Source organism: Natator depressus, chromosome 5 (genome assembly GCF_965152275.1).
Source record: "Natator depressus isolate rNatDep1 chromosome 5, rNatDep2.hap1, whole genome shotgun sequence".
Taxonomy (NCBI): domain Eukaryota; kingdom Metazoa; phylum Chordata; order Testudines; family Cheloniidae; genus Natator; species Natator depressus.
This window is the reverse complement of record NC_134238.1, coordinates 129,582,447-129,606,401: the sequence shown is the minus strand read 5'-3', so window position 1 is coordinate 129,606,401 and position 23,955 is coordinate 129,582,447. Positions and strand designations below refer to the sequence as shown.

Here is a 23,955-nt window from a genome sequence, read left to right as displayed (position 1 = left end):
TGCCATATTTACTATTCTTTCTACACATCGGGATGGTTTGTCACTGTAATCTCAATAAGGATTCTTTAAAATACAGCCTGGTCTCCTGGACTCCTTTCCCCCTCATGTTATTCTCCCAGGGGATCCTTCCCATCAGTTCCTGGAGGGAGTCAAAGTCTGCTTTTCTGAAGTCCAGGGTCTGTATTCTGCTGCTTTCCTTTCTTCCCTGTGTCAGGATCCTGAACTCGACCATCTCATGGTCACTGCCTCCCAGGTTCCCATCCACTTTAGCTTCCCCTACTAATTCATCCCGTTTGCTTTTTTGACTGCTGCTGCACACTGCGTGGACGTCTTCAGAGAACTATCCATGATGACTCCAAGATCTCTTTCCTAATTGTAGCTAAATTAGCTCCCCCCACCCCATCATATATGTACAGTTGGGGTTATTTTTTCCAATGTGCATTACTTTACATTTATCCACATTAAATTTCATTTGTCATTTTGTTGCCCACTCATTTAGTTTTGTGAGATCTTTTTGAAGTTCTTCACAGTCTGCTTTGGTCTTAACCATCTTGAGCAGTTGAGTATTGTCTGCAGACTTTGCCACCTCACTGTTTACTCCTTTCTCCAGATCATTTATGAATAAGTTGAATAGGACTGGTCCTAGGACTGACCCTTGGGGAATACCACTCGTTACCCCACTCCATTCTGAAAATTTATCATTTATTTCTACCCTTTGTTCCCGGTCTTTTAACCAGTTCTCAATCCATGAAAGGATCTTCCCCCTTATCCGATGACAACTTAATTTACATAAGAACCTTTGGTGAGGGACCTTGCCAAAGGCTTTCTGGAAATCTAAGTACACTATGTCGACTGGATCCCCATTGTCCACATGTTTGTTGACCCCTTCAAAGAACTCTAATAGATTAGTAAGACATGATTTCCCTTTACAGAAACCATGTTGACTTTTGCCCAACAATTTATGTTCTTCTATGTGTCTGACAATTTTATTCTTTATTATTGTTTCAACTAATTTGCCCAGTACTGATGATAGACTTACTGGTCTGTAATTTCAGGGATCACCTTTAGAGCCATTTTTAAATATTGGTGTTACATTAGCTATCTTCCAGTCATTGGGTACAGAAGCCGATTTAAAGGACAGGTTTCAAACCATAGTTAATAGTTCCGCAATTTCACATTTGAGTTCTTTCAGAACTCTTGGGTGAATGCCATCTGGTCCCAGTGACTTGTTACTATTAAGTCCAAAACCCCCTCTAATGACACTTCCATCTGTGACAATTCCTCAGATTTGTCACCTACAAAGGGTGGCTAAGGTTTGGGCATTCTTGGATTCCACAGTAGTTCCCAAAATTACAGTAGAACAGGCAGAAGGTTTATGCTCCCCTGTTCAGTGTCAGGAAGTTTTAGAAGCAATTCAAGCTTTAAAGAAAGTTGTGGCCCCAGGTAGAAATGAGCTGACAAGTGAATTGCACCAGACTTTCCCAGAGGTTTTTGTATTGACAATCATGTTTCATCGGGCACTGGGTAGGAAGGAGTTGGAGAGATCACTTAATGAGGGCTTGTTGATGCTGCTAAGCAAAGCGGGGGACACATTGCTGTCAGAAAACTGGAGTTCTCTCACCCTCTTGAATACAGATAAGATTTTAGCAAAGGTGCTCCTGAAGCAGCTTGGCAAGGTGGCTCCAACGTTGATCCATCTGGCCCAGACCAGTGCAGCTAGTGGATTCATTGTGTGATCTTTGGGAGGCATTTGAGGCCTAGGCAGAAGGTGCCTGGTGAGGGTACCTGTATTCCCCTGGATCATGTTTCTCGAGACATTCCCTCCTCAGGGCCTTCGGCTTCTCCAAGGCTTACCATGTTCCAGGGGACTGGTTGTAATGATTGGTCCAGATCCTCACTTGCTACCCAGGCTCATGTGTTAATGACTTGTCAGAAAGAGGGCCAGTCTCAGCCTAGGATTATGGGGTATGCCAATTATTTGGTTAGTGCCACTGTTATCACTCCAGTATGTTCTTCTCTCATTTGTAAATGGTGGCTGGGGTATGTTTTGACATTGCCATGTATACTCTGGGGGTGGCTTGTATTCATAGGAGTGGCATCAACTCCCACCATGGAGGCCTGAACCACCATCTGGCTGCAGCCGGAGTCCAAGAGTCCTTGAAGCTTCTACCCTTGGACCATCCCTGGTACCATTAACTTTCCACACCCAGGTTTCTGCCATCCAGACCTGGGCATATTCACATTCTATAAGAAGGCACTCACCCTTTGTGTCCTGTCTGCCCATAGGAATAGGCTGTTAATGGGTTTGGGTCACGGCACCTTTCCAAGGTGCTGGTGAGGCTGGTTGTGGGGTAGTGGCAGGACCCTGGCCTGTGAGTCCTGCTTCGGTTGTTTCAGTCTCTGGCAGTCCCACTGATGGTGTTGTATCCATGCCCAACCCCTTTGGACTATCCTAAGGGGTGGTCTGATCATCTGGGAGGACTCCTTTGGGGTCAGGCCCCGCAGAGAGATTGTTACTGATTCTGGCTCATCCTCCCAGGTCTCTCACCATTCCATCACCTGCCCCCTGATGCCTTGAGGGATTCTCCTTCAGCTTCTACAAAATCCTCCCTTAGCCTCACCACCGCTGATAACATTCCCAGGCAGTGCTGTAGTACCCACCCCTTGCCTTTCACAGGTAACATCTTCATAAACCGGTCTGTCACAATGGCCTTGGCCACTTGGGCCCCTGATCATTCCTCCAGATAGAGCCACTTTCCTAAAGTGGTCCCTCAACCATTCCGCTACTATTCAGTGTCTCACCCCCTTGGGGCAGCTCTTGGCTCTAACTCATTGACAGTGGGTCTCTCTGGAAATATCACAAGAGTCCAAAATGACAGACTTTGTAGTCTTTTGTACCTTCCAGATCATGATGCGTCTAGCACAGGCAGCCTGTCAAGTATGGGCCAGAATCAAAGCCCATTATTCTGCTAGTGCCACGCTTTCAAATGTAACTAAAAAGGCTTCAGGGTCATCATCCAGTCCCATGTTGGTTAGTTTCCCTGGTAATGGCAGGGAAATCCCCTCAGCAGAAGCATGACTCACTGGAACTCCTTGGGAGCGTAGGGCTGGCACTATCTGCTGTATCATTTTTTCGAAACTCTTGATGCTGGGCCATCAGTTCTCTCAGCAGCTGTTGTTGTTGTGAACTTGGTGGTGGGTGGTCCACTGTTGCAGTAATTGATGCCAGAACTGCTGTTGCATCTCCACTAACCACTCATACTATCAATCCAGTTCCATCTTGCATGGAGCAGCAGAGATCTATCCCCTCTAAGGCTTTTATTTTTAAACCCCTTGTATCAGGTATAGTTATGCCCACATTCACCACCACCTGTGGGGCATAAGAGTTTCCCCAAGTCTTCTCCAGCCCCTACTTCAAGTCATTTGTAATGTCCTTTCCCCCCAGTGTGTAGGATAGGAGGGGTTCTCTAAGTAAAACAGACAGACAAAAGAAAGGTCATCTCCTCTTTTCTTCCCTCGTGACAGAGAAGAATCCAAGTGAAAGCAACGATGACCTGGCTCTCAGGCGGTCTTTCTGGATTCAGCTGTTAGGCTACGTCCAATCAGTGGGTCTATTGTCTTTTATTAGGGTCTACCTCCAAAGCCCCTCCCCTTGTAGGATCCTGCTTTGCAGCTGGTCCATGCAGCTTTGAGGGCAGTGAGGCCTGCTGCTGTCTCCTTCTTGGCTGATTTCTTTCTGTAGTCAGTGGACTCTGAGGTGGAACTGCCCTCCTCTTGTTCACTGTCCCTTCCAGTGTCAGTTTTCCCCTTTTTAAGCTCCCCCACTGCCTACAAGCAGAGCAAGCCTTACAGATGCACCTTGTTAGCTCTCAACAGACACAGAAGAGCTCATTAGTCTCCTCTCCTCCAGTGTGACTGTGTGAGTGCATTCCCCTTCTCTCTCTCTCTCTCTCTCACACACTCACACAGTGAGACGTGAAGGGGCTGGGTGACAGGAAGGGGATTCCTCCATGTGACAGGGGACACTCACCTTGCGTGAGCACCTCCTGTCAGTTGGGCGCAAACCTGCACACTGTCTCTCTGCTCCCACTGTCCCAGTCAGCTGTTAACCTCATCAGGTGGGTCTTCAGTGAACCAGCCTTCCAGCCAGGTCAAACACAGACAATATGTGAACAAACACACACACTCTTTCCAGGGTAACAAACAAGGCCTATCACTATGGTTTGGTTGGTATCAGCAGCCCTGTCTCTGAGATCAGTTCTCAGCCCCTTCTGGGCTAGCGTTAAGTCCATCCCTGCCCTAGTAGGGAGCAGTGCCCCCTGGCTTCCTCCCTGGAGACTCTTTGCCTTATCAGTTCTTCTTGCCCCAGCTCTCCAGCCTGGTTACTCCTTCAAGTTTGGTCCTCTTCCTGGGGTAACAAAGTTCAACAGATAGTTGGCCCCCTGCAAGGTTTTCAGGCCCATCCTAAAGCCATTTAAATTCCAGCCCTGTGTTGGGGCGTTTACACAAAACATATCCCACTTCTTAGGGCTTTGGCCATTCTGCCAGTGCCTGTTGCGGGGAACCCGGGCCTGCCCACTACTAAGGGTCCCAACCTAGGGAGCCTACAAATAGAAGCCCCATACTGCTTCCTTTAACTCTGTTGCTACTGCTGCTATTCTGCCACTTCCCATGTAGCCCCTTCCTCCTCACCCTTACCTCAGGGTTCTCTGGCTGTTTCCCACTGGAGCAGGGTCTCTCCCAAGCCTCTTTACCAGTGGAGTTTTGCAGCCTTCCAGTCCTTCTTCCTTCATCTGGTCCCAGCTAGCAACTGACCTACTCAGCCCCTGCAGCTCGTTTTATCTGAGACTGCTTCATTCTGATTGGCCACTTCCCTTTAGCTTCGCTAGGCAGGCCTGGAGGACCCAACTTCATTACTCCTTTTCCTGCGGTGGGATGTGGCAGGACCGCAAGGCCTTCAGCAGGGGGCATCAAAGGGCACGGTACACCTGGTCACAAAGCTCCCACACACGAAGGAGGAAGGGGCCAGGTGACAGTAGGAGGACACCGCTCCCCCCACACACAAGAGGAAGGGACCGGGTGACAGGAGGAGGACATCCCTCCCCACACACACTGTGGAGGCAGAGGCCAGGTGATGGGAGGAGGACACCCCTCCACATACACACTGTGGAGGAAGGGGCCGAGTGACAGGAGGAGGATGATCCTCCCCACACACACACTGAGGAGGAAGGGCCATGTGACACCCCAGGGATACACCCCTCCCCACACACACACACTGAGGAGGAAGGGGCTGGGTGACAGAAAAGGAGGACACCCCTCCCCACACACACTGAGGAGGAAGGGCCGGGTTACACCCCTCCTCACAAAGACACGGAGGAGGAAGGGGCCGGGTGACAGGAGGACACCCCTCCCCCCACACAGGCACGGAGGAGGAAGGGGCCGGGTGACAGGAGGAGGACACCCCTCCCCCCCCACACACACGGAGGGGGAAGGGGCCGGGTGACACCCCGGGGATACACCCCCCCTAACACACACACACAGGGAGGAGGAAGGGCCGGGTGACACCTCGGGGGATACAACCCCCACCCCCCAAAAAAACAGGGAAGAGGAAGGGCCGGGTGACACCCCGGGGATACACCCCCGCCCTACACACACACAGGGAGGAGGAAGGGCTGGGTGACACCCCGGGGATACACCCCCGCCCCCCCCCACACACACAGGGAGGAGAACGGGCCGGGTGACACCTCGGGGATACACCCCCGCCCCACACACACAGGGAGGAGGAAGGGCCGGGTGACACCCCGGGGATACACCCCCCCACACACACACACAGGGAGGAGGAAGGGCCGGGTGACACCCCGGGGATACACCCCCCCGCCCCACACACACACAGGGAGGAGGATGTGCCAGGTGACACCTCGGGGATACACCCCCCCACACACACACAGGGAGGAGAACGGGCCGGGTGCCACCCCGGGGATACACCCCCCCTCCCCCCACACACACAGGGAAGAGGACGGGCCGGTGACGAGCCAGGGCTACACCCCCGCCGATGACAGCCGGGCGGCGGGGGGCGCGCAGGGCGAGCGCGGGAGGTAAACAGAGCCCAGGGAACACATGGCCGCGGCTGCCGCTGGCGGCTCCGGCGACTCGGAGCCTCCCAACCCCGCCTCCCGGCCCCCCTCGGCCCCTGGCGCCGCAGCCTGGCTGGCAGAGGGGCTGGCGGAGCCCTGAGCGCTGGCGGGTCCCCACCTCCGCCGCCTCCCCAGCTCCATGCGGCAGCGCCGGGCTCGGGCAGCGGCGGCAGCAGCGCAGCCGGGCGGCCGCTCCCCGGCGTCTCCCGCCCGCCCCCTGCCCTAGCCCCCGGCGGCGCCCCCCGCCGCCGGGCCGGGCACCATGCGCTCGCCGCCCCGCGCCGCCGCCCGCCCGCTCCCGCTCCTGCTGCCGCTGCTGCTGCTGCTGGGCACCTCGGCCCTGGCGGCTGCCCCGCCGTGCTCCTCCGCGCCGCCCGGCGTGGGCTCGGTGCAGGAGCTGGCCCGGCGCGCCGCGGTGGTGATCGAGGGCAAGGTGCTGCCGGGGGAGGCGGCCCGCCGGGCAGGGCTGGGGGAAGCGGGGCCGCCCTCCGCCCCCGCGGCCGGGCCCGGGCCCCCCTCCCCGCCGCCGGCCGCCAGCCCCAGCCCGGCGCCCCCGCCCTGGGAGGCGCGGGTGCGGGTGCACCAGGTGTGGGCGGGGAAGGGCGGCGGGCTGCAGAAGGACTCGCTGCTCCGGGTGCGGGGCGAGCCCGGCTCCGCCTGCGGCCGGCTGAAGGAGGAGAGCCGCTACGTCTTCTTCATGGAGCCACTGGACGCCGGCGCCGCGCTCTTCCAGGCGTCCTCCCCGCCGCTGGAGACCGGCCGCAACCTCAAGCGGGAGGTCAGCCGGGCGCTGTGCCGGGGATGTGGTAAGTGAGCCGCGCCGTGCGCCGGGAGGGCGGGCTGGGGATGGGGGGTCTGCGCCCGCCTGTCCGCTCGGCCCCCGGGGGCTTCCCTGGCCGCTGCCCGGGGGCATGCCACGTTGCTGGGGCTGGCTGCAGAGAGCTGCGTGGGGAGGGCGAAACTTCGTAAGCCGGCCCCACGCCCACTCGTGCCATCCAGCGGGCTGGGCGGGAGTTGGGGGTGCTCGGCAGAGGCTGTGTGTGAGAGCTCTGTGCCAAGCAGCATGTGCTTTGTCTTTGCAAATCAGAGGTAGTTTGTGAGGAGAGGCTTCAAAGTGTCACCAAAGCCGGGGTGCTGGCGAGCGGTCGATTTCACCGAATAAAGGCCTTGGCTGCTCCCCTCTCCTCCCGAGAAATAGGGGTTTTTAGAGGTTTGGGGGAGTCAAAGCCTGGATGTCTTGCTTCTATTTGTACGTTGCGAGTTTGGTTAAACAGAGGCGATGACGGAGCTTTAGCCCTCGGGCCATGAAGAAGAATTAAAGAGGAGCCCAGTTACAAATCAAGGGGTCTGCAAGGTTGGCCCCCCGCCTCGGACTTGCTCCGCTCCGCTTTGACAGATCAGATAACTATCTTGGTTACGCTATGTGGGCAGCATGGCTATTTCGGTCCTTTCTGTTCTACTCCGATTGCAATCATCCTTGCAATCCGGTGATTACCTTTTCACAGAAAGGAGGCAAGATCTCTTCACAGCCCCTGTATTACCATGGCTGCACATGACAACACTCTCTAGACACAAATAAGCTCGCCTGGAGCCTATAGAATCCGGCCAGCCAATGTGAACTGTTTGGGTTAACTGGATTGTTTTCGACTCTCCACCTGGTCATGTTTCATAACGCCTGTAATTTACAGTCTGTCACTCCTCTTTAATTTGAATGTTTCAAGGTGATTCTATTGTGTGGCTGGGGTACGGATGGTTGCTAGAGCCCAAGCTGCTAGGATGAGGTGCTTATCAGCTTAGCTCCTGTATTTTTCAACTTTTTTTTTTAGTCAGACTTGGTTTTTTTCTCCTTCTCCCTTCCTTTCACCAGAGCAATGTAAAGCTGCCCCAGTGTGCAGAGGGGAGCTGTTCACACGCAGTGGTGCTGAGCAGGAGTGAGTGATGTTGGGATTCCCCAGCTCTGGCTGATAGATGTCACTGTAAAACAAGGGAAACACTCTTCAGGGGACCTGTCTTATTAGCTAGCATAAAAGCTGAATAATACTATACAGCAGCTTGTGTTCTCCTGTTGTAGAGTTTGAAGGCATGCCTGTTCAATCCGCCGTAATAACAACTCTGATATCATTAAATACATACAGAAAGGATTTTGTTTTAGCCACAGAATAGGCCCAGCTGAGAACTGCATGTAGAAAGTCAATACTGCTATGAACCTCGTGTGGTAAGAATCACTGTGTAAACCTTCACCCCCACGATCATTTTGATTCAGAACATTATAACAGTATCAATGTCTAAAGAGTTTCAAATTTTCATGTCAATTTTTTCTGCAAGCCTTCAATGGCTACTTGAAACATAGAACCCATATTATCTCTGCGAGCATGGTTTTATTATTGTACTCAGAATGGGAAATATTTAGTTGGGCATTGTTCTGTGCTTATGCTTTCTAATCATCGCAATTCTGTAGCTGCAGAATCCTTCAAGCAGCTAAAACTCTGAGCAATCAGTGAGAAAACAAGGTGATACAAACAGCAATTAACATAGTAGTTCAAAACAGGCAAGGATCTTGTTGTTGTTGCTGTTTCTAGTCTATACCCGTGCAATGTGTGTGTATATTTACAGTATTTGTTTGCAGCCTGCAATTTGGCAAATATAAAGTAAGTATAGGTTACCTTCTTGCTGCATTTGAACTTAAGAATATGCCTTGTGATGTCTGCTAATGCGTACACATACTGTTTTACATTTACTTAAGACCTAAACTGTGGAATGAATAAAGCTGCCACTTTGGAATCAAATGCTGCTTCAGTTACTCATGTAGGTAACCCAGTTCACTTCAGTGGAATTACTCCTAAGAGTAAAAAGATAGGGTTGTTCCTTTATTTTTGAAACCTTTCCTTTTCTCATGCATATTTACATGGTGCTGTTTCCCACAGTATCTAGGCACTGAAATCCAGAAGAAAGAAGGACACAGTATTCCATATAGAAGTGAGTTTAGATCTTGCCTTCCTAGGGTTTGGGTAATTGTCTTTGATTCTTAAAAAAAAACACACAATTTTCTCAGTTCTCTGGTGATGGATACAGTGCGCAGAAGGCACAGTCATGCAAGGGTCTCTACATCTGGCACTATCTTTAAGCAGAGGACTGGGGTAAATAGTGATAATATATTTGGTAAATAACAGTGCATAGCACAGAAATATAACGAAATCGAGGAGGTGGGGAATAAATTATCTGGCTAAGAAGTTACTGACTGATCAGCAAGATTAGCAGGGGATGGGAGGGATATTTCCAGGCTTTGTTCCCTATACAAATAAACCACAGGAAGTAATATACTGTAGTGATTGTATGGAAATGAAGATGATCTGTACTGGTTTAAAAATGTCAGGCTAATTTAACATTATTTGGGGGTATTATCTAAAGACATTTAACTTGCTTTTTGGAAGCAACAGAAGGCCAAATCTTGGCTCCACTGAACTCAGTGGCAAAACTCCCATCAAGTTCAACGGGGCCAGGATTTTTCCCAGAGTTTTTCAGTCTCTGGGTCAGATCCTCAGCTGATGTAAATTGTCATAGTTCCATTTTTTACTTTAGTGGTGCTATACTGTTTTATAACAGCTGAGGAACTGGCCCTCTGTCCTTTTCTTTTACTTCACTGCTTTCTCTCCCCCTGATCCTGTTCCCAATGAAATCAATAGCAGTTTTCCTATACTTCAGTGGAAGAAGGACTGAATGCCAAGTACTTTTGATTCTTGAAATATTTTGACATTTACTAATATGGGGCCAAACTCTGCTCTTTCTCATCCAAGTAGCCTTTGTTCATGTAAATGCTCCTATTGCATTCCAGTTGAACTACCCACATGGGTAATGTCTTCACGATTGGGCCTCCAGTCTCTAAGACTCAGATCCTCAAAGGTATTTAGGCACCTAATCCCCATGTACAGATTCTGTCAACTTTACTCATATGATTAATTATTACTCATACAAGCTGCACCATTGACTTCAAAGGTAAAGACTAACTCACATGAGTAAGGTGGCCACGTTGCCGTCTGTCATGGTAGAACATACTGTAGTGGGCTAAGCAGGGGAGGAAAGCTCAGTCAGGATCATTTTGTGGCATTCAGTTGGTCTACTTAGACCCTTGTGAAATGACAAGCCACATGGAGCCCCCTGGGTCTGTGCCGATCCCAAGGGATCAGCAGGAGACTAATGTCATCTGCATTGTGGCCCTGTGCCTTTGCCTTGGCTCTATACCCCCAATATACTCCCCACCCCCAACTCCCTGTCAACACGGCTTCAATAGGGCCTTGCTACCAGGGAATTCCCCGGACCATGGCTGGTCTCCTTACAGGGGTTTCCCCATCATAAGTTGTTTGATCTTTCCTAGATAACATGCCTGGGGCTTGTAGGGAATGAAGTGGCGCCTCCAACGTGGGTGGCTATCTATCCCTCATTCCTAGCCTCTGTCCCTTCCATGAAGATGCCATAGAATGTCTCCCCAGCTGGGTCTAGGAAAGGGGTGGGATTATGCTATACATTTATTATGGGGGTACAGACTGGCCCAGGGTTTGCAGGATTGGGCTACATATGATCTAAGGAATGTCTCTATATACTTCCTTTTTAAATGTATGCAGGATGATTTTCTCTTTGGCCAAATTTTATTAGTAAAGCTAGCATCTCTTCTTACATTTCATTTTTTATTTGTTTATTTATTTAGGAAGTTCTAAAGGTTTACAAATCATTGGCATGTAATTATCAGAGACAAAACAATAATAATTACAACAGTGAGCTTTTGTTTAGAGAAACTTTATGCATACAGTGTATTTTACTATCTTCAAATGGTGTCTACAGTATACAGGAGAAATTTTTTAGTATAATAAGAATGTGTATCAGCTTTGTATTCCTGTATGTCAGTTGTGTGTAGAACTGTTTTCTCATACATTCTGAGATACTGTATTCAATATTTATATAATATGTAGCATTCAGCACTTTATAAGTGTAATGGCATTTAAAGTATATTGACTATAAGGAGATATTCACATTAAAATACTGCTGTGGGGATTTTCTGTTCAGCATTAAAGAGATTTTTACAAAGCTATATTAAGTGATTAGCATTAAGAATAGCAACAGTTTATATATACGTATGCACAAATGTAATTTGCCCAAGTAATACGTTGGTCGTCACCAAAAATTATGTTTAAACACACAAATCATGATGTCTAAAATCCATCATGTGAGTGAAGCACTTAGTTTACTGAGAAGTGTAACTTTAGTATTTTTTATAGTGTGGATATTCAGTACACACCAAAATAATTTCTCATCCGTGTTCACTAAGTAAAACTGAAATATAGTCATATGGGAAAACCCCTTAGAATACAAACAATTTAAAAACACATTTGAAGCTGAGTTAAAAATTGTTGCTTTACTGTTTACTCACACATGGGAGTATATTTTCCTCTTTATATGTTAGGTTGCACACACACTATTCTAATGGACATTACATACATACTCTGCTATACACAGAGGTTAGATACAATCCCTAAGGCTATGAATCATTTCAGTGAGGTTAACAGCCCTGTCTAAAGAATCAAAATAATACACTGTACATCTCACTGGCCTATACATGTTTCTAATTAAATAAAGGAGCAAAGCATATGAATATCTGTCCTGTACTTTAAATATGTTGTCCACTTACTGTTTAAATTGATTCACATTATTGCAATGCCACTTACACAAATAGACTGAAGTTAAAAAAAAAATCAGATTTAAAATATAAATACCTGGCCCTCCCTGGTACTTATTATTGTTATTTAGCTATTCCTGGAATTACTGAAAATAAACTATATTAATAATTCATTTAAATGGGTATATGAATAAATATCAAATTGTGGCTGGATAATATTAATAATGTGTCTCTTTAAAGAAAGAAGATATACATCACTACCTGGAAATGATTGTTCAGAGTTCACATGCTTAAATTCTTTGCTGATTTGAGGCCATATTCATTTTTATATATTCAGTTTCTAATTTTTATGTATATATCAACATTATTCTTGTATAAAGATATATTTTATATCAGATGTACATATATAGACAGATGGACATATGCACACATCATATATATATGTACAAGAATAAATACAGGGGGAATCAGGTATTTCAAAGACATTTGAAATCTGATTTTTCTCTTCACTTCAGTCTGTTTGATTCACATTATTGCAATGACACTTTAAACAATCTAAATAGTATCATATGTAAAGTGTACGATAGACATTTCTCTCTCTCTCCCTCATATATGATTATAATTTATGGGCAAGTTACATAATAAATATTTAAAGTTAGGTCTTCACAGTGTATGTCTTCCCTAAATTTAGATTAAACTATAAAGAGTTAACTAGTGTAAACTCTTACTTTACTGGACAGACTTTAAGAGCCCCATCATTTCATTATGGAGACTGTGGAAAATTCTCTACACCTGTCTCATGATTGACTGTGCTTTATGCTCCAAAGGGTTACACCCACAGAAAAATTTAGCAACTTGTGTGAAAACCCGCTTCAAATCCTCTTTGCAAATTAATGTTTCCTACAGCAACCTATGACACAAAAGTGGTCCCATGCATAAGAACCTTGATCTGCAAACTCTAGAAAATAATATGTGATCTGGAGAAATGAGGGCAAAGTCAAAATACTATGGGCCAGATTGTTACCCCCCCCCCCACATCCATGGAGGAGACTATAAATAATGGGTTCTTTTGGTTATTTATTAATTGAGACATCAACTGGTCAAGCTCAAGTTTGGTTTATTAATCGAAGACTAGAAGCAGCATAAACAGAAAAGTACTGTACTGGGGCTCTGTCGCTCATCTTGTTCTGAATTATGATTCTTTCAGTGGACCTTTATAGCCAAGGTGGTTTTCCTATATTACAATTTGCGGTTTTAACTAGGTAGCTGAGGATCAGTCAGCCAACCGGAAATGTAGACAGTTACATTTCCATTCATATTATCCTTCGTATTACCAGTGACAAAGAATAAAAACAGCTTCAAGCTACTTTGACATGGGTTCAGAACAAGTCTTTAACCAATCGTTATTAAATGTCATATTCTGTCATGTTTGCCTTTCATTGTTTTTTCCTTTTATAATGTTCTTATCCACTTACTCTTTTCTTGTGGTTTTCATTACAGCTTTATAACTTGTTCTTCCAGTAGTCAGAGTCAATCACAACCACAGAAACAACTTTAAGCAGGCTGAAAAGATAGGTCACAGAAAGGTCAAGCATCTCCATTCTCTAAGCAACAGAAGTGTAACATACTCAAAGTCATATTCGCTTTTAGTTCCTGACATAAGCTGTGAGGGGTTCTGGGAGCTCTTAAGCCAATTAGGACTGTGTGAAATTTGGGGGGGGGAGGGCATCTGCCGATGTGGTTCAACGTGCCCTTTGTAACGTGCGGGGAAAGGGCAGGCCAGCGGCTTCAAAATATATGGTTCTTTTCAGTAACATGCATTAGAAAGTGTTCAGATCCTGAAGGCAAAGTTATGTTAAATGTATGCCTATGTTTTATTAGATATATTTGGTCCTCATTCTGCATTTTTTTCTCAGGCAAAATTCCTGCTGAAATCAAAGATGGTGTAATATACAGTCTGTATTTCTATTGCCTGGATTTTCAAAATGCGTGTCATCACACTATTTGTTTACTATTTTTAAACATATTTTTATGATGAGTTTTCAAAAACCTGTAAGAGTAATACATCTTTTTTATCATGATATCAACAAGTCTGTTTATGGCAACAGCTACGATTCCTTTATAAACCACCTACTTTCTATCAGGACCAGTTGTCTGTTTTTTAACAGTTATATGTATGTGTTTTTACTTCCTTTGTGCAAAAGAGCATTTGGTAGTATAGAAGAAGGGAATCAGATTCAGAGCAGTGAATATGGATTCAATTAATTTTTGCAACAGCTGTCTAAAACACATCCAGTCCTTTTGCAAGGCCATTCCTTCTCTTTCACATTTGTTATTTAACTATGCTAAGCTGTCTTCTTAGTAACTGCTGAAGAACAGTTAATTCTATTGTTCTCAGAGCTGAAAGATATATAATTATTGAAAATGTAGTGACGCTAGATTGCATCTACCAGTGGAACAAATCAGAATGTATTAATATCTGTCATTTAAAATATTTTGCAAAAGCAGCTGCCATAAGTGAGAAGCTTTCAATAACAGTTGTGGTTTTTTAATAATAATTTTTCACATATAAAATATTTTCTATAGTAATTTTGTAAAGGGGCAGATTTGTTACAAGCTGTATCAACCATTTAAATCTAGTAGTTTACATGCAGGATATTACCACTACACTAAAATGAAATATTTGGTACTCCTTGTGTAATTACTCCACTAGTAATTGCCCTAATCTCACAGCAGTGTGCAAATGAAGACAAAGGCAGAATTCTTCTCCCATTTCAAAAAACAAAAGAAAAAAAATCCATTATTTCTAGTGATCACCGTGGGCTCGGTTTTGCATCCCTTATTCAGTGAATTGACTCACATGAGGTCAGTAGGGCTCCTTGTGTGAGCAATAGTGAATCACATAAGTAAGGGTTACAGAGTTGGGGTCTTCAATGGACATTATTAACAAAGTTCTGGCATGTTAATTTTTTCCACCACTGGTGGGAATAACATTGAACATAGGTGTCACATTTTTGGCTAATTTTCAATAAACAATTTGATCAGATGAAGCAGCTCAATTTTGTAGCATTTAAAGCCTGATTCTACTGCCCTGGAATCAATAGGTGCTTTGCTTGATTACGCAAAGCACTTCAGCGCATGGTTGACTTTAATCATGTGAGTAGTCCCAGCAATGAGACTAAAATTAAGGTTAAGCATGTGAATAAATATTTTTCTGGATAGGGGCCTTAAGCACATTTTGAAGTGCTTTGTTCAATCAAGGACTTAAATAAACATGCATAAATCCCACTGAAAATCAGTGGAAGTTTTTTGGGCTTTACTAGATACATTGGTTGTGTTGCATTAGAACTCTAAAATATTTGGAACAAGCTGATCCTGAAAATATTGGGCAACATTATTTTTTTATCAGGTAGGATTTTGAAAGTGTTTGAACTTCCAATTTACATTAGGGTCTGCTTGTGTCTCCATTGATGTCAACAGCAAAACTTCCATTGACTTTCCCTGACAGCAGGAACAGCCCTTGAAGCTATAATTACAGTCCAGCACAAATTGGGTAAGAAAATGGAGTGGCCATTTGTGACATATTAATGAACATGATTCTGAAATTATTTTTCTCCCATCACATTTGGAACATTGAATTGCTGGATCTTTAGGCTTCTGTGTATATTAATTCAGGGACATTTTTACATTTTATTTTTTAGATCAAAGGTTTTTCACGATTTTTAATACATATATATATTTTAACAGGTGTATATATACAAAGCATAAAATAGCAGCAATAACAACGTATAGTTCCTGTAAGGTGAGATTATGTTTTACAATGAAACACTAGTCTTCAAAAGCAAAAACATAGTGCCTTTCTATTAATGGTAAGCTGAATGATTGTTAAGGTTACTGCAAGTCATCAGTTACCAACCTGCTAGTATACCGCCAGCTGGTGATGAGATCCTGTGATTGAGTTTCCTTTTATATCAATTTGAATAAAAGAAACATGGAGCAAAGATAGGTTAGAGAGTATTTTCCAGAGGCACAGAATGTTTATGACAAAGTTACTGTATCAGTGGAGCTGTTGTGAGGGTCTCAGATGATTAATATTTTCCAAAAGATTGATTAAATATGAAGAGTGATAGCTTTTTGCAAGGTGAACAGATCACTTGTTAAAGATTAGGTATTTGACATCACATTGATAAATACATGGTTCAAATGACCCTGGGTGTCATATTTAAGCAGACCTAAATCTTACTAAATGTATCAGCATCTGGGAAGCAAGATACTTTCTCTCAGACATTTTGAACCCTAGCAACATAAGGGGAATAAACACTTCAGAGGGCTGTTCTAAACATTTGTGCTGAGATTTTCAAAGCCACCTAGGGGATTTGCATTCTCAGTTTTCTTTAGGACTCCCAGTTCCTATTAAACGTTAATAGGAATTGGTAATCCTAATCCCCTAGGTATCTTTGAAAACCCCATCCTTATTTGCTAAAGCAGAGGAAAATGGGAGTGGCTTGCAGGTACATACTGGCCATGCAACACACTGTTATATAAACACCCCAGTATGGGTTTTGACCGGAGCTTGGTTGGATTGTGGGTGCCAAGGAAGAAAAGCTGGAAGGTGAATGTCTCGTATAAATCTCTTCTCATTACTAGCTGATATTAGTAGCCACTTTCAGCTGACCAGAAGGGACTTCACTGCTTCACAGGTCGTTTGTAAGAATTACAGAAACCAGTTCCTCAGCTGGCATACCTGGCAGAGCTCCAGAGACTTCAACAGAGCTATAGTAATTTACACCAGCACAGGATCTGGCCCAGGGAATCGTAGAAGGACATTGTCATCCCCCCGCCCCCCTCAAAATAAGTGGAAAAAGCATAAAGTACAGCAGAAAATAACTTGGCTCATGTTTTTCATCCAAGTATCTTTGTTCATCTTGTGTGAAAACCTTTCCCCATTGAGGTCAATGGGAGTTTTGCTTTTGACTTCAATGGAATCAGGATTTCAACCCTTCAGTTTATTTGGGATCTTCTGAAGGGTATTTTTCCACTATACAAATGTGAATATTTTCATTTATTGACAACAGTTAAAAAGATCAGGAGAAAAGTCCTGTCATTTGTACATGCAGAGAATTCCTCAAAGGAGTGACAATTGTAAGAAAGATAGGGAAAGGGAACAGGAATAATAAATTTAAGGGCAGCCTGCATCAGTGGAAACTGCCTTGAGTATTTTTAAATATAAAATTTTAAAAAAATTATACAGAAGACAGAACTGGTTTGTTTTTAATATGAGTTTTATCCATTCTAACTTATTTAGGTGCCTAATTATGATCCTAGGAGCAGGTTTGAAAATTGTGGCTATACTGCACTATAGCTGAATGTGCAGACTAAATCACTCTATTGACTAAATTTTCAAAAAGGCCTCCCTTTGGTGGGTGCAAGTAGCATCCACACCTTTGCTCCCCCGATTGCATTGCATGTGCCTATCAGAGTGCTCGTGCTACTAATTATCTGATTTCCATGGGACTTAAGTGCGTGCGAAAAATTAAGTACATTCTTAAATGCTTTTCTGACTATGGATGCTTGACTAAATCAGAGCCTTTGAGAGCATGTAGAGAAAGAAGTTTCCCTTGCCACACATGGCTAATTTTTTGTTTGCTTGTTTGTTTGTGACTCAACCTGGCTGATTATCTCAGGGGTGTGACTCATAGCAAACATTTATAAGAAAGATATTTATAGAAGGAGGACAATATATTTTTCTTGTCTTCCTCTTTTGTGCAGGGAATATTTGTTCTCATCACTTCTCTCAAGAAACTCAATATTTGCGCTAATAATACAGAATAACCATTGACTTCTGTGCAGAGGTATTGATTTCAGAAATCCCTTTGAAAAGTCATATTAATCTATTTAACTTCCAGACCTTGCTTTGGAGGCTCAAAAGAATCTCCTGACCATTCTCAGATGTGTGATCACCTTTTGTCTCTCTTAATTAAGGTTTCACAACTTCCTAGCTTTCCCCCGGATCCTGAGTGAATCAATCTACCATGGTGGTTTAACGGTCCCTGAACTTTAAAAATGACGATGTAGCTCCACTAGGTTGCACTTTGTTTCAACTAACACAACTCCAAGTGTATGGTTGTGTGTTCGATATCTTGAGCCTTGAATCTCAGTGAAGCTATTTAAAAATAAAAATCAAATACTAAATTTGTGTAGCGTGTGACTTTCCAACACTTCAGGCTTGATTTACAGTACTTCTTTTTGTTTGTACGGGTAACTATATACACGTAAAATACCCAGGTATGGACACAGGCTTTATTATTATATGCAGATAAGAACACAGATACTGTGTTTCCACATAAGAATATACAGAGGCAACTGATGCATATTTATTATACACAGCTATTTGGTGAAATATTGTTATAAATGGATGAATCTAGAAGAAGCTGAGGTAGAGTTTTTATACACATGTAGGTATATGGGTGTTTGGTGCAGCATGTAGACACTTGGGCAGGCAGGTATTATGGGAGATTAATTTCTTTCTAGATAGAGGACAGTGTAGCTGTAGCTCAAGGTCATTATATTTTGTTTTTGTTTCTTGCAGGTTATAACTAACTCACTGATTAAAGTCCAATGCTTTTCAAACCTGCTTTGTTTCTCTCTTACCAATATTTTGTTTTGCCAGATTGTAACGGTATGATTTTCTCTTGTGATATATTTTTCCTGCTGTTATTTAATATTCAGAATACATCTTTTCATTTATCGTTTGGTAGATTTTGGGGGAGAGTCTGCCAGAACATAACACACTGGATTTTTTTGTGTATGTCAAATGGTTTTTTGTAAGCTTCCATTAACGTATGACTAAAATGTTTGGCTTTGTGCACACTCTCTGAAAATGTCTGTGTTATGACCCAGTTGTCTTTATTCTCTCTAGCAAGGGCTTTGGCTACTTGAGTTTGTTTTGCTGATGTTGTAGAGTGTATTTACTTTCCATTAGAATTCATTCCATGATAGTGAGGAAGTGGTGGTGTGTGAATTCTGAAGCACGTTTATCTGAAGGACATCTTTTATGGTACCATGGAATTCTGCTTCCCATATTTTTTTTAATGTGCTGTGAGTTCTCTATTTCAGCATTAACCAAAGTTATGTACAAAGTGGTCTTAGATATTAGGTGTACTTGCTTTTCTAAGTTTTTGCACTTCACTTGCAAATTTGGATTCAGGTTGCTTTATACCTGCCCAGGCCATTCTGATATGCCGGTAATCTTGGACCTATTTATAAAAATCTGATCTTTGAAGGGTACATGGGATAACCTGGGAAATTACAGACTCGATTAGTCTAATTTTGATCCCAGGCAAAATAATTAAAAAGTTGATACAGGAATTGATCAGTAAAGAAATAAAGGATGGAAATATAATTAATGCCAGTCGGAATGGGTTCATGGAAAATAGGTTCTGTCGAATTAACCCAGTGTTGCTCTTTGATGAAGTTACAAGTTTGGTTGATAAAAGTAATTGTGTTGACATAATATTTTTAGACTTTTGTAAGGCATTTAACTTAACCTTTCATGACATTCTGTTAAAAATAGCACTACACTAAAGCAATGTAACACATAGTTTTTGATCCATTTAATATTTAACTGATAGATCTCAAACCCTACTTGTTCATGTGGGAATCATCAATAAATGGAGGGTGGAACTTCTCGTGGGGTTATAAAGCAATCAGTCCTCAGCCCAACATTTTTCAATATTTTTTATCAATAATCAGTAGGAAACAAAAAATCATTGCTGATAAATTTTGCAGATGACACAAATATTGGTGGAATGATAAATAATTACAAGGACAGATCACTGATACATAGGGACTTAGATCACTTTAAGCTGTTTGCAGCCAAACACTACGCATTTGAATACAGCCACATGCAAAGTCACATCTAGGAACAGAAAATGTAGGCTATATTTACAGGCAGGAGGGACTGTATTCAGGGGTCATAGTAGACAACCAATGAAACATGAGCTCCCGGTATGATGCTGTGACTAAAAGGGCTAATGTCATCCTAAAATGATGGTGATGATCATCATCATCATTGTAATGTCTGGGTGCCCCAGTCATGGGCCATGACCCGATTGTGCCAGGCACTGTATAAACACAGAACAAAAAGACAGTCCCTACCACAAAGAGATTTACAGTGGAAGTATAAATAGAGGAATATTGAGTAGGGGTAGGGAGTTGATATTACTTCTCCAGACAATATTGGTGAAACAAATACTGGAAAAATGTATCCAGTTCTGGTGTGAACACTTTAAAAAGGATGTTGAAAAATTGGAAGTAGCTACAAGAATGTCTTGAGGGCTGGAAACATGGTTTATAATGAGAGACTGAAGAACCTTAGTCTACTAACCTTCTCTTCTATAAGGCAAAGAAGTGATTTAATCATGATCTAAGAGTACTTTCACAGAGAGAAGATTTCTGGTAATAAAGGGCTCTTTAATCTAGAAATATTCAATCTAGGAGGTTGAAGCTAAAAAAGCTCAAAGTAAAAATAGCAGTAAGGATAATTAATCATTGCAACAAATTACTAGCAGATGTAATGGATTATCCATCACTTGAAGTCTTTAAATCAAGACTAAATGTCTTTCTAAAAGCTATGCTCTCATTTAACCACAAGTTATTGGGCTCAATGAGAAATCACTGGGTGAAGTTCTGTGGGATGTGCTATGCAGGAGCTCAGACTAGATTATCACAATTCCTCAAAAACTGTCAATCTACTGTTGAGTGCGTTGTTGAAGTGGCCTCAAATTTAAAATCTGAAAGAGTTGATTGAAGTGAGTGTATTCTGCTTGCATCCAGCTATTATCTCATGGATAAAACCAGACACGTACTCTAGGATGTTGACAATTTTTATGTTGTGAGTTTACTTGACAATGACATTTTTATGTGTTTCCAAATACTTAAGATCTGTGTGTGTAGGTCACATCCTTCCCTGTGGTGTTTGAGTGCTAGGCAAAATTAGAATGTCTAAACAGAGACCAGATATGTCTCTTCTATTGTTCTTCCCAGAGGTAGGAAAGATTGGTCAGAACTTCATTTAACTCTTCTTGTCCCTTTATGGTTTTTCTCCTCCATGTCTCCACAACTGTGAAAGCAGATAAAGTGGTGGGTGGGTATATTTGATGGGTGTCGGCGAGTGTGTATTATGGGAAGGCGATATATAAAGAGGTCTTGTATCTTGTCTTAAAGGTGTTCAGATCAAACTCGTCCTCAATTCTCCTGCCAGCTAGTTCCACATTCTGCCAAAAATTCTGTGTGTTTTACTTCTGACTATTGTGAGTTTCATTGATCCTGTAGGCCATGGCTACCTCTGGTGGCTCTGGAGGGAGAGGCAGTCTCTGAGGTAACTCAGTCCCAGCCCATGGAGAGCTTGGTCCAGGAGCTGATTGCCTTCAGGCATGGGGAAAGCTGGGGAATGGTGTGAATTGTACTTAAGGAGAAGGAGATGTATTGTTGGGGCCAGGATTTCAAAAGTGCTCCCCACACAGCAACCGCTGATGTTTTCCAGGGGACCTGCTGGGGCTCGTCACTTTTAAGTACGTGGCCCATGAGCATCATCTGTGTATTTGAGGCAATGGGCCAATATTTTCAAAGGTAGTAGCCTCAAGTTTAAAATGTGTAGTTGCTTAACCGGTTTGATTTTTCAGTGCTGCCTGCAGCTCCTGTGAACACCGTGAGTTTGAAGGGCTGGCATTTAGAAAATAGTACATTCTTGTTTTAAAGGGAAGAGACTTGGCATGGAATTGTACAGCACAATAAACATGGAGCCATACAATACCATTTTTTCAGGGAAGAATCTGACTTTTATTTAATTTAACCATCAGTTCTACACTGTTCCACTGAATGAGAAGTAAACTAAGAATGGATAAGGAAAATAAGAGGAGTGACCTTTTCCAACTCTCTTCCTTTCTATTGCCATGTTAGTGATCAGCACTAGCAGGGCTGCAGCGTAGCAAAGACTGCCACAGCACTGCAGGCTTTTGCCACTGAAAGTCTGTTGTAACCCAGACTAAAGAGAATCATTAAAAAAGGAAAACATTTAGCAGTGAAGAGATTCCTAGAAGCACAAACCTTTCACTTAAAATACAGCAGCATGATGAGCTTTTCTTTTCCCATTAGTATTATTTATCATGTAACTAGGCTCCTTGTTAATTTTGTAATTTTTTATCATAATTCTTTGGTATGACTGTTTGTCTGAGAAGCGTTAGAGGTTTCCAATTATATGACATCTGCCTAAATAAAATTGAAAACTGGGATATAGTTAGTAAATAACAAGGAGGTATTAGGTCAGATCTGTCTCAGTCATTACTTTTTTCCAGAGTGGATTATCTTAACCCTAGCTTTATCTCTCAAATACATAGATAGGGATTGTTGGGCTTTGCTGATTCTCTTGTTTCCACATTCTTCAGTTACCACCAGCAGCTTCCTCAGGGACTCTGGTTTTTTGTTGTAAATACCGATGAGTGATTAATGTACTGTTCTTGCCTTTAACTCCTTCACTGTAGCTCCATTAATTTAATGGCTTAATATGACCTATTGTTCCCTTCTGTTTAATTCTGTTAATTTGTTCCATTTTGAAATTAGGTTACTATGCAGCCAGATACCAAAAGCATCAATGGCAGGACATAACAAGCACTGCAAAAAGAACCTTGTTTTTTATTTACAGTGTTGTAGCCATGCTGGTCCCAGGATATTGGAGAGATGGGCGGGAGGGGTGTGTGTGAGGTAATATCTTTTATTGCACCAATTTCTGTGGGTGAAAGAGCTTGTTATCAAAAGATATTACCTCACCCACCTTGTCTCCCTTGTGCATTACTCACTTTGCTCTTTAACCTATTTCCCATAGTGTCCTCTTACAGTTTGGGGTCATGTTCATGTGGGGTGCAATTCATAGTTTGATTTTGAAAGATTACCACTCAAAAATATTTAATATATAGAAAGTCCCTCCCGTAGCAAAGAAAATGTCATCTGCTTTTCCAAAAGATACAGTAAATAGAAAATCTAGTCAATATTGTCTTGGTTGCATATGTCACAGGAGTACTCTAAAAATGAGAGATGTTTGGTATATACATAAATAGCGAGTTAATAGATCAGGTGCCCATAGATGGTGCTCAAGAATATGCAGCATTGTTCCTAGTTTTTTAGGACCAGTAAAACTTTCTTGTTACTGTGCACTGTAAATGGCTCCTTATGTAGTGAAGAGCTGCAGGTAAAGAGGGGCAATTGTAAGACAAACTGTGAAAGACATGCCTATAAACCACAGAGCAGTTTTATGTCATTTCGTTTCATGTGTTTATTGTCATAAGATAATTTACTGGTGATTCGATGACCAACCGTAGGCCATTAAAATGTTGCATGATGGAAGAGTGACAGCAATGCCATAGGTAAGGCTGGGCTCCGTTTTTGCATTTAAAGCAGGGATTCAAACTTTGTATTGCATGAAAAATGTGGTGTATCCTTCTCCATACATGCAGCACACAATCCGTGAGTAAAGATCGAATTTTCTGAGGGTTTTCCGGTAAATCTTTTAATCGGTTTATGAGTTCTAATGAGTTAAAAACGGTCCCTCAACGACAGTTGATATTTTAAGTCTCATGATTTTTCAGGCCCCTCAATCTTAAAAGCTAGAGACTGTAGAAGTCAGAAATGTATACAGAATGAAATGTAGGTTCTCTCTCTGGAAATACGTTAAAATGTTCTTAATTAATTACTCATTGGCTGCAGGATTGCCGCTAATGCTGCAGCGGCTTGGCCCCTTCATGTGCATTGCCATTGCAGCAGTTGAGGCGGAGGTGTGGGGACTGCAAGGAGTATATCGCATGTGCCCTAGCCTTGAGGCAATGGTGGCAGGTTACGGGGAGGTAGGTTTATCGTTACAGTGGCTGTGGTAATGGTGAGCATGCCCATGGCCTGAAGCTTTCTGAGTGAACCGCTGCCAGCTCCGTCCCAGTCTAAGGGCGGGCTGAATACGCTAACAAGCAAAGGCAGCCAGAGCATTTTTTGGTGGGCCGGCAAATTAAGTTTTTGTTGCTCCACCAACCTTAAACTTCACTAATTCCTGGCCATTATGATCACACCGCTGTGCATTTGGGCTGGTGCCAGGCAGCTGGGGAGAGT

At 43.4% G+C, this 23,955-nt stretch overlaps 1 protein-coding gene across 9 annotated transcripts in view; it reads left to right on the top strand.

Moving 5' to 3' along the window:
• The first annotated feature begins 6,396 nt into the window (after positions 1-6,396).
• NRG1 (neuregulin 1) overlaps positions 6,397-23,955 on the top strand; it is a 747,298-nt gene continuing 729,739 nt past the window's right edge. For 6 of the 9 annotated variants that reach the window (XM_074953643.1, XM_074953647.1, XM_074953645.1 and 3 more), the window contains exon 1: positions 6,715-6,940. In XM_074953643.1, the coding sequence (XP_074809744.1) occupies positions 6,832-6,940 (109 nt within the window). In that variant the 5' untranslated portion in view covers positions 6,715-6,831. Of the gene's footprint in view, positions 6,941-23,955 lie in introns of all 9 variants that reach the window. The other 3 variants (XM_074953635.1, XM_074953646.1, XM_074953642.1) reach the window with 3 other exon arrangements.